The sequence below is a fragment of the Ornithorhynchus anatinus genome, chromosome 19, assembly GCF_004115215.2.
Source record: "Ornithorhynchus anatinus isolate Pmale09 chromosome 19, mOrnAna1.pri.v4, whole genome shotgun sequence".
Taxonomy (NCBI): domain Eukaryota; kingdom Metazoa; phylum Chordata; class Mammalia; order Monotremata; family Ornithorhynchidae; genus Ornithorhynchus; species Ornithorhynchus anatinus.
The window spans coordinates 14,151,062-14,160,672 of NC_041746.1; the positions used below are offsets into that span (position 1 = coordinate 14,151,062).

At 50.6% G+C, this 9,611-nt stretch overlaps 1 protein-coding gene across 1 annotated transcript in view; it reads right to left on the reverse strand.

Moving 5' to 3' along the window:
- XPO5 (exportin 5) overlaps nt 1-8,084 on the reverse strand; it is a 37,719-nt gene extending 29,635 nt beyond the window's left edge. Inside the window, exons 1-5 of the mRNA XM_029047459.1 lie at nt 7,835-8,084; nt 5,354-5,475; nt 4,008-4,080; nt 2,422-2,559; nt 1,648-1,830 (exon numbers count right to left, since the gene is read on the reverse strand). Of these exons, the coding sequence (XP_028903292.1) occupies nt 1,648-1,830; nt 2,422-2,559; nt 4,008-4,080; nt 5,354-5,475; nt 7,835-7,939 (621 nt within the window). The 5' untranslated portion in view covers nt 7,940-8,084. The remainder of the gene's footprint in view (nt 1-1,647; nt 1,831-2,421; nt 2,560-4,007; nt 4,081-5,353; nt 5,476-7,834) is intronic.
- Nucleotides 8,085-9,611: the final 1,527 nt, after the last annotated feature.

A 9,611-nucleotide genomic window follows, 5' to 3' on the forward strand; every position in this document is an offset into this window, starting at 1 on the left:
GCCGCCCTCGCTCTCTCCTGTCGCTCAACTTCTCTTCCCATTTGGAATTCAGGCAGGGATGGTAATGGCAGGGAAGTGAGGCTAAATCTGCTTCTACTCCCTGACTACTGCTTTACCTTTTCCTTCTGGGAGGTAGACACCTTGGAAATAGGAAAAAGGGGCGAGGTGGGTTCTTTCAGTTACTATTGCCTAGCATGCAAGAAATAACCTCGTTCAAGTGGCAGAATCAATCTTCGTATTTACTGAGCACTTACGGGGTGCAGAATACTAAAGTAAGCACTTGGGAAAGGTAGAATACAACACCATTGTATTCTCTGAACTGAAGCATAGGGATCTGACCAGTCCTATTACTATTTCTTGCCATTACCATCCATAACCCTCTCCCTAATATGCAAACATGGCACCACTTAGGGTACAAAGACAGCCTTGATCAGAGACGTGCACGGATACGAACTGCACAGGGGCCAGCCTCCCTCCTTCTTCCCCGCAACTCTGCTGTGGGCAGCTGCACGTCAGGCAGGGTAAATGGCTACCCTCTCCCCGCAGGTTAAAAAGGGCAGTCGCTCAGGCACTTTCCCCCCACGCCTTGTGCTGGTACACTGGCAGCTGTCTAGCCCACCCAGCCATCCTGCCTTTGGGGCAGAGTGAGAGGTGGGTAGAGGGCTGAAAAAGAAGAGAGGGGCAGGGCAGTCTCCCCCAGAGAAGGCTGCTCCTCTTTAAGTGTCCTTGCCTTGACCCACAAGAACCTAGTCAGTTTCCTGACACACGTGATCTGACCACTGTTTGAAGGCACCTGTGGATCCAGTTAAGTGTGGGCATGCAGGTCTCTATGCTAGATACCTAATTACGCCCCTAGAAATGTCCATTGTGTGCTAGAACCTGGGCTACACACTCTCAAAACTTCTACCAGCTACAAAATGGCCAACATCACTTCCCATCAAGGCTTTTCTTTGAAGACTCCGAGATGCCCGGAGTTAAAATGCTACTAGTTTTATGATATCTAAAGGGCCACTCTGATCGACCGAGTTCTTCCAAGAACATGCTTCTTCCCTGTGCCTTTAGCCTGGGATAGCAGGCTCCCAGGAATTCTCAGATCCCTCAGTCCATCTTATGCAGAAAGCTCAGAGGCTGCTAATCTGCAGAGCTGAAACAGCTCCATTTTCTTGTGGCACCCCAGCTTTCGGGAAGCAGTGTGGCCCAGTGAAAAGAGCACGGGCCTAGGAGGCAGGGGACCTAGGGGCTCCGCCACGTACTTGCCGTGTGACCTTTGGCAAGTCACTTCATATCTCCGCTCCTCAGTTCCCTCATCTGCAAAATGGGGATTCAAATGCTGCTCTCCCTCCTATTTAAATTGTGAGCCCGATGTGGCACAGAGACTGTGTCCGGCCTGCCTATCACAGTACAGTGCTTGGCACATAACAAGAGCTTAACAAATACTATTATTATGACTGTCAAACATCTAAATTCCAAACCTCCACAGAAGGAAAAATCTCCGACTGCTTCGCTTTCACCCCTCTGTCAGCCTCTAGCTGTCCTCTCGCCACCATCACAATAGCTTCCTTAAGGGTAATGCTGACCCTCACCGAAATGCCCATCCAAATCGAGCTCTTCTGCATGCTCTCACTAGAGAAGGGTCTCTACCCTTACCATTCGTCGATACTTGTTCACATTCTGCTGAAGCGTGTTGAGCAGAAAGCTGAAGATATTTTCCATGTTCTGAGTTAGTGTTTGTTGGATGTCCCTTCTCCTCTGAGTGGGCAGGTTCTGAAAGGTCACCACGTCCTCTGCCAGGCGTAAAAGGATGAACATCACTAGCTCAGTCTGAGTTTCCTAAAACCAACGGAAACCAAAACGAGTGAGGTGGAGTGACAAGCATTTTACACCCTTTGGGGGACCTAGAGGATAAAGCCAAGGCCCGGGAGTCAGAAGGACCCACGTACTAATCCCAGCTTTGCTGCTGTCTCTGTGAGATCCTGGGCAAGTCACTTCACTTCTCTGGGCCTCAGTTTCCTCATTTTAAAAATGGAGATTAAGACTGTGAATGCCTTGTGGAACAGGGTACCCTGACCTGTTTGTATCATTAGCTTGTATCATCTATCCCAGGGCTTAGTACAGTTCCTGTCACATAGTAAGCGCTTAAATAACAAAAAAACACAGCCTGATACCAAAAGACAACCTGTGCAAAAAAAAAAAACAAATAACAAAAAAGCGGTAGCCTGGAACTCAACTGCCCTGAAGTTCCAGGAAAATGCTTTATCTATATTGATGTCAGTCAAAGATTACAAGATGCATTGTACGATGACTCCTATCGCTGACTGATCCTTGCCACAGATTCAATGTCGATTGTTTCCTTAGACGGAAGAATGAAGCCTTTCAGATTCGAGAGAACTGCACGGACAAGGGCGTGATGTGTTTTCATACCCCTTGTTTGGAGAGTGCGTCCAGTTCCTTCAGCATGTCAGGCCAATGTTGAGGCCATTCCCGCTTGATCATTTCCACCATGATGCGGGATAAAACATCTTTAATGTGGTTCTCCTCTTCCAAGATATTCTGCGTACCCTGGAGGAGAAATAATCAAAAACACCCTGTAAGAGACAGGTGACATCCAAGCTAAGTCCATATTGACTGGCGTGGCTTTTAGCTGATAGAACGCCCAAATCTAACTTGATGGCTTGCCGAATTGATTTTCCTTGCCGCAGCCCTGCATCCGGGGTGTGCTTCAAGTTTTAATCGGGCAGAACAGTTAAATTCACTCAATCATTCATTCAGTCGTATTTACCGACTGCTTACCATGTGCAGAGCACTGTATTAAGTGCTTGGGAGAGTACAACACCAGAGTGAGAGAAACTGTCTCCTATTAGGAATGACCTTTGCCTTTAAGGGGTGGGAAATAGAAGTCAGGGCACTTATTACAGTGCCTGAGTGCTTAATACAGTGCTCTGAACCCAGTAAACGTTCAATAAATACCGCCAATTGATTGAGGGGATCAAGGAGGAATAGGTTTGGAGGCTTATGGGGTTTCGATCTGCAACCTGAACACAATCACTGACATTTTTTCATTTGCGGGCTTATTCTCTGAAACTTGACACATTAATACTGAAGGCAGATTTACATTAAACCAGTAATATTCCCACCTGCAAATAAAGGAACTTTCTGGCCACCCATCTTCACTAGAAGAGGGTATATATATGGGAGTTTCTACCTAAAACGATATTTGACAGGAGCAATCTAGGGATTGAAGAAGTCCCTGGAGCTCTTCAAAACTGAGTGTAGACCTAAATTCAGTTGGAAATCTTAATTCCTCCAGGTACGTTTTCACTGTCTGTCCTCCAGTTTAGATGCTGCAAGCCTCGGATCAGCCCTCAGCTAATTCCTCTAAAGCACAATGGGCGTTATTACTGATTGACTCCGTGGCTTAGTGGAAAGAGCCTGGGCTTGGGAGTCAGAGGACATGGGTTCAGATCCCGGCTCTGCCGCTTGTCTGCTGTATGAACTTGGGCAAGCTCCTTAACTTATCCATGCCTCAGTTACCGCGTCTGTAAAGTGGGGAGTAAGACTGTGAGCCCCACGTGGGCCAACCTGATGACCTCGTATCTACCCCAGTGCTTAGAAGAGTGCTTGGCACACAGTAAGCGCTTAACAAATACCATCGTTATTATTATTACCCCTAAATCCTTCTCAGATTGAAATCCCTACTAAAATCCCACTCACCCCACCCTCAGCTCCTCAGCACTTACATACAGATCCGTAATTTATTAAAATGCCCATTTCTCCCTCTAGACTGTAAGCTCCTTGTGGGAGGTAACTCTACCGTCTTGCACTCTCCGAAGAGCTTAGTACAGTGCTCTGCACATAGTAAGTGCTCAATAAATACCCTGATTGATTAAATACCATCACTCAAATTGCACGGACTCCTCCCATTGCTATAACCTCACATCATCTCTATAGTACTACAGCAATATTTACATTCCAGGTTTAAGTCACACCTTAAATCTTCAATTACTTACATTTGATATTAGTCCCATGACATTGTTCTTCAGATAAACCTTTTCTAAGCGAGGCATAGTGTTCCACTGAAACCTGGCCAAAAAAAAGCAAACATCCAACTGATTTAAATGGGAAAAAAATTTCTTGAGGTCTTCTCTCTTAATATGCATCCGTTCTTCCCAAGGTGGGTTCCCAGGGTGCTTACCGTTATCTTGTTTTTGATAATAGCTTCCTAGAAAGCCCATTTTTGTTACCCATTTCGGACCCATTACCCATTGTGACAGAAGAATGGGCAAGGGGTGGGGGAGGAGGGGTCCTTGTGACAATGGGCATCTGTCTAGAGAGATGGACAGGGCAGCTCGATGTTGGGAGAAATGATTGTGCCTAAGTTAGCAGCATCGGTCACTGCCCAAGGACCATAATGTAAGTTTTCCTTCATGCAAGGTTTACCAAGAACCAACACCCCTCGCCCCCCGAAACAAGAAAACCAAATGTAAGATTTTTTTCTGGAGAACACACTGAACGGGCTACTAAAATATATGCCAATAGCAGCACAATCCCGGGAACAGGTTTATCGCCTGCACAGCCAACAATGGGAGTCTACAATAGGGATTGTTATCCCCAAATCAGCTATTTGTTTTTCCACTACTTCACTATGGCTGGGTCAAAGTAATTGTGAATGTCTGGCAGAGTTACAACCAGGGATTGCTACTGCCCAGGGGTGCTGGCCAGCAGAACAAGGGGCTGACGGAATAAGATGACCGGCAACAGGCACTGAATGGATTCTTGTCCATTGCCTTGGTTTTGGCTACTGGGATGGAACTTTGGCCTATGAGACCTGAGCACAGGTTTCAGATGTTTAGGGAGGATTTTTTTTTCCTCATCCTTTAAGTGCTTACTTTGTGCCAAGCACTGTACTAAGTGCTGGGTATCTACCAGATAATCTAATCAGGTTGGACAAAATCCCTTTCCTACATGGGGCTCTCAGTTTAAGTAGGAGGGAGTAGCACTGAATCCCCATTTGACAGATGAGGCAATTAAGGCAAAAAGAAGTTAATTGACTTGCCCAAGTTCAAGGCGTACAGCCAGGATTAGAACCCAGGTCCTCTGACTCCCAGGCCTGGGCCACAGTGCTTCCATAAAAAGAAAAAAAGAAAGAAGGCCAATTTACAACTAAAAGCTCCTGAAATTTCCTAGAAAGATGAGTCAGGGTTGATGCTCCTTCACTTGTTAGAAAACGGTTTAAGGACAAGGGTGATCAAAAAAGTAAAGCTGGGAATTTGTAGTAATGGACCCGAGTCAAAAAATTACAACTTGTCTTAGGCGCCACTGATTTCAGACAGAGAAGAGAAGAGGACTCTCTTACTTGACAACATGTTCCAGGATCTGAAGACCAAAGTGTCTGACGATAGCAGTTTGGGTTTTCTCAGCCAACTTCAATCCACAAGGGACACAAATGGGACATTTCTCTTTAAACTCTTCACAAAACTGAGGGGAGAAAAAAAGGCAAGTTTTCTATAGAAAATTCAGGGTCCCCGAAATACTTCAGGGACTTGAGCTCTATCTTTAAAGGAGAACCTCCTGCTCCTATGCTTTGTGTTTTCAGGGGCAAAAGCCAAACCAGCTTTCATATAAATAGGGGCCCAATACTACTACTGAACACTGGCATTCTTCCCAAATAAAGCTGATTAAGTAGGGACCATCAGTTTGACATTTCTCAAACCTAAGATCTTGCTGGAGTCAGGCCTAAAAACAGAGCTCAAATACTTTTCATGTTAGGTCTTGGAGCCAGTCCATACTTTTTCCTGAAAATGCCCATTATTGGAGAGAAACCTCATTAGCAAGTACAGTAGTTTCTTTTAATCATTACTCACACTGCCTAGTTCCAGGTTTAGTGGGGAGTCCATACCTATTTTCCAGTTTGACAAACTGAGGTGGTCACTACATGACTAAATGGGTTGAGTCAGTAGAAGCAAAACACCAAACCCAGGATTCCTGACTCCTTTTAAAGTGTCCCTCTCTGTAAAAGTGCTAATAACAACAGAAGAATGGTTCCTAATTACTTAAAACAATGTACTGGGGGAGGATCCAAAAGGAGAGAGTGGGGTGGCGAATTACGTAGTCCAAAGGACCTTAAAAACCTCAGTTCCTGAAAAGGGAGGGGGAGAATGTTAAAGGATCACTAGCTCTGCAGAATCTGCACACAGTAATAGGTGCTCATTCATTCACTCGTATTTACTGAGTGCTTACTGTGTGCAGAGCGCTGTACTAACTGCTTGGAAGGTACAATTCAACAGTAAAGACAGACGATCCCTGCCCACGCCGGGTTTACAGTCTAGAAGGAGGGGAGAGAGACATCAAGTCAAGTATACAAACAGTTTAATACCTAATAAATACTGTTAATTGACTGATGTAAGGGAGGGACTGACAGAGATTGCAAAACCGTCTAGGTTTGGGGAGGACAGGTGGATGAAATGTGGCCCTGGGTCAGAGGTAGATGTCTACAAATGAGGAGTGAAAAGTCTTGGGTGGAGGGGGGGAAGATGAGAACGTGAGCTTGGGCAGGTTGGAGAAAAAAAGGAATGGAGGAGGGAGGTCTTAGAGGGAAATTGGGGTTGAAGAGGGGGGTTAAATTGGGGTTAAATAAAGAGGGGACTGTGAAGGGCAGAAAAAGGAGGAGGGTGGGGAGGGGGTATGGAAAGAAAAAGGGGAAGAAGAAGGGGGACAACGGGCAAGGAGGGGGGAGAGAAGGGGGGAAAAGAAGGGGATGATGACCGGGCGAGTTAGGGGGGAAAGAGGGAGAACCACCGGGCCTCTTGAGGGAAAGAGGAGGGACGACCGGGAGAGTTGGGGGGAAAGAGGGGGGCGAGCGGGCGACTTAGGGGGAAAAGAGAGGGGCGACTGGGCAAATTAGGGGGGGAAGAGGGGGGATGACCGGGAAAGTGAGGGGGGGCGACCGGGCAAGTTGGGGGGGAACGACCAGGCAAGTTGGGAAAAGAGAAGGGGGACGACCAGGAAAGTTAGGGAGGAAAGAGGGGGAACGACCAGGTGAGTTAGGGGGGAAAGAGGGGGGACAACTGGGCAAAATAGGGGGGAAAGAGGGGAGACGGCCGGGAGAGTTGGGGGAAAAGAGGGACAACTGGGACTGTTAGGGGGAAAAGAGGGGGGACGACCGGGAAAGTTGGGGGGGAAGGAGGGGAGACGACTGGGATAGTTGGGGGGGAAGGGGGGGGCGACCTGGATAGTTTTGGGGGAAGGAGGGGGGACGACCAGGCGAGTTAGGGGGAAAAGAGGGGGACGACCGGGAGTGTTAAGGGGAAAAGAGGGGGGACGGCTGCGAAAGTTGGGGGACGACCGGGAAAGTTAGGGGGAAAAGAGGGAGGACGACTGGGATAGTTGGGGGGGAAAGAGGGGGGATGACCGGAAAAGTTAGGAGGAAAAGAGGGAGGACGACCGAGATAGTTGGGGGAGGGGGGGAGAGGGGACGACTGGGAAAGTTTGGGTGGAAAGAGGGAGGACGACCGGGAGAGGAGGAGGAAAAGCAGCTGAGAAGCAGCTTTGCTCAGTGGACCCCGGGCTCAGGAGTCAGAGGTCGTGGGTTCAAATCCCGCCTCCACCACTTGTCAGCTGGGTGGCTTTGGGCCAGTCACTTCACTGGGCCTCAGTGACCCCATCTGTAAAACGGGGAGGAAGACTGTGAGCCCCTGTATCCTCCCCGGCGCGTGCTTGGCACACAGAAAGCGCTTAACGAACGGCATCCTTATGGTGATTAGAAGGGGGGAGGGAGATCAGGGAGGACCTGCAGGAGGAGGAGGGAAGGGAGGGGTGCGAAGGGAGCAGGCGCTACCTTGAGGGCCTCCAGCCGGTAGCGCTGGGTGGAGTTGGGGTCCATCATGACGGTCACCGCCTTCACCAGCTGCTCGCACAGGCCGTTCACCTGCTCCGTCGACATGGCGGGATCCGGGGACAACCGGGCTGCAACCGAGGCGGGCGACGAGGGCCGGAGGAGACGAGGAAGAGGAGCTGCGGGGGAGACACCGGCGAGGGACGGGGCAGAAAAGGGGCGATGGCCCCTGCGCACGCGCAAGACCCCGCCGCGGCGCACGCGTTCCAACGCGCCCCGGCGCACGCGCTCTAGGAGGGAGACGAAAGAGGGGCGGGGGAGGCGGGGAGCCTTTTAGTGCGCACGCGCCACACCTCCCTCCCCCACCCCCTCCCGTCGCGGCGCACGCGCTGTAGGAGGGAGACGAAAGAGGGGCGGGGGAGGCGGGGAGCCTTTTAGTGCGCACGCGCCAGATCTCCCCCCCTTACCCGTCGCGGCGCACGCGCTGTAGGAGAGAGACGAAAATGGGGAGGGGGAGGCGGGGAGGCTTTTAGTGCGCACGCGCCAGATCTCCCCCCGACCCGTCGCGGCGCACGCGCTGTAGGAGAGAGACGAAAATGGGAAGGGGGAGGCGGGGAGGCTTTTAGTGCGCACGCGCCAGATCCCCCCCCCCCCCCCCCGACCCGTCGCGGCGCACGCGCTGTAGGAGAGAGACGAAAATGGGGAGGGGGAGGCGGGGAGGCTTTAGTGCGCACGCAACGTAGACCCCCCCCCCCCCCCGGCTCCGCACGCCTTCCAACGCGCCTCCACGCATGCGCCCACGCTTTAATTCATTCAATAGTATTTATTGAGCGATTGCTATGTGCAGAGCACTGTACTAAGCGCTTGGAATATACAAATCGGTCACAGACAGAGGCAGTCCCTCCCCTTTGACGGGCTTACAGTCTAATCGGGGGAGACAGACAGAAACAATAGCATTTGGTAAGCGCTTACTATGTGCAGAGCACTGTACTAAGCGCTTGGAATGTACAAATCGGTCACAGAGACAGTCCCTCCCCTTTGACGGGTTTACAGTCTAATCGGGGGAGACAGACAGAAACAATAGTATTTGGTAAGCGCTAACTATGTGCAGAGCACTGTTCTAAGCGCTGGGGGCGATACAGGGTCATCAGGTTGTCCCACGAGAAGCTCACAGTCTTAATCCCCATTTTACAGATGAGGAAACTGAGGCACTGAGAAGTGACTTTCCCAAAGTCACACAACTGACTTTATTTATTGCCATTGTTCTCGTCTGTCTCCCCCGATTAGACCGTAAGCCCGTCAAACGGCAGGGACTGTCTCTATCTGTTGCCGACTTGTTCATTCCAAGCGCTCAGTACAGTGCTCTGCACATAGTAAGCGCTCAATAAATACTATTGAATCGAATTGAATGACTGGTGGGATTAGAACCCAAGACCTCTGACTCCTAAACCCTTGCTCTTTAGTGCGCACGCGCCAGATCCCCGCTCCCCCCCCCCACCTCCGGCTCCGCTCCCCTTCCCACGCGCCACTACGCATGCGCCCATTAGGAGGGAGACGGGGGAAAAGCCTCTAATGCGCATGCGCCGGACCCCCACCGCTTCGCCAGCCTGCCAACGCGCCACCACGCATGCGCCCTCGCTTTCGGAGCGAGCCGGCGGGGAGGCTGGAAGCCTTTAGTGCGCAGGCGCCAGACCCCACCGCTCGGCTCGCCGGCCCGCTGGCCACCGCGCATGCGCCCGCGCGCTAGGCGGGAGACGAAGGAGGGGCGAGGGAGGCGGGA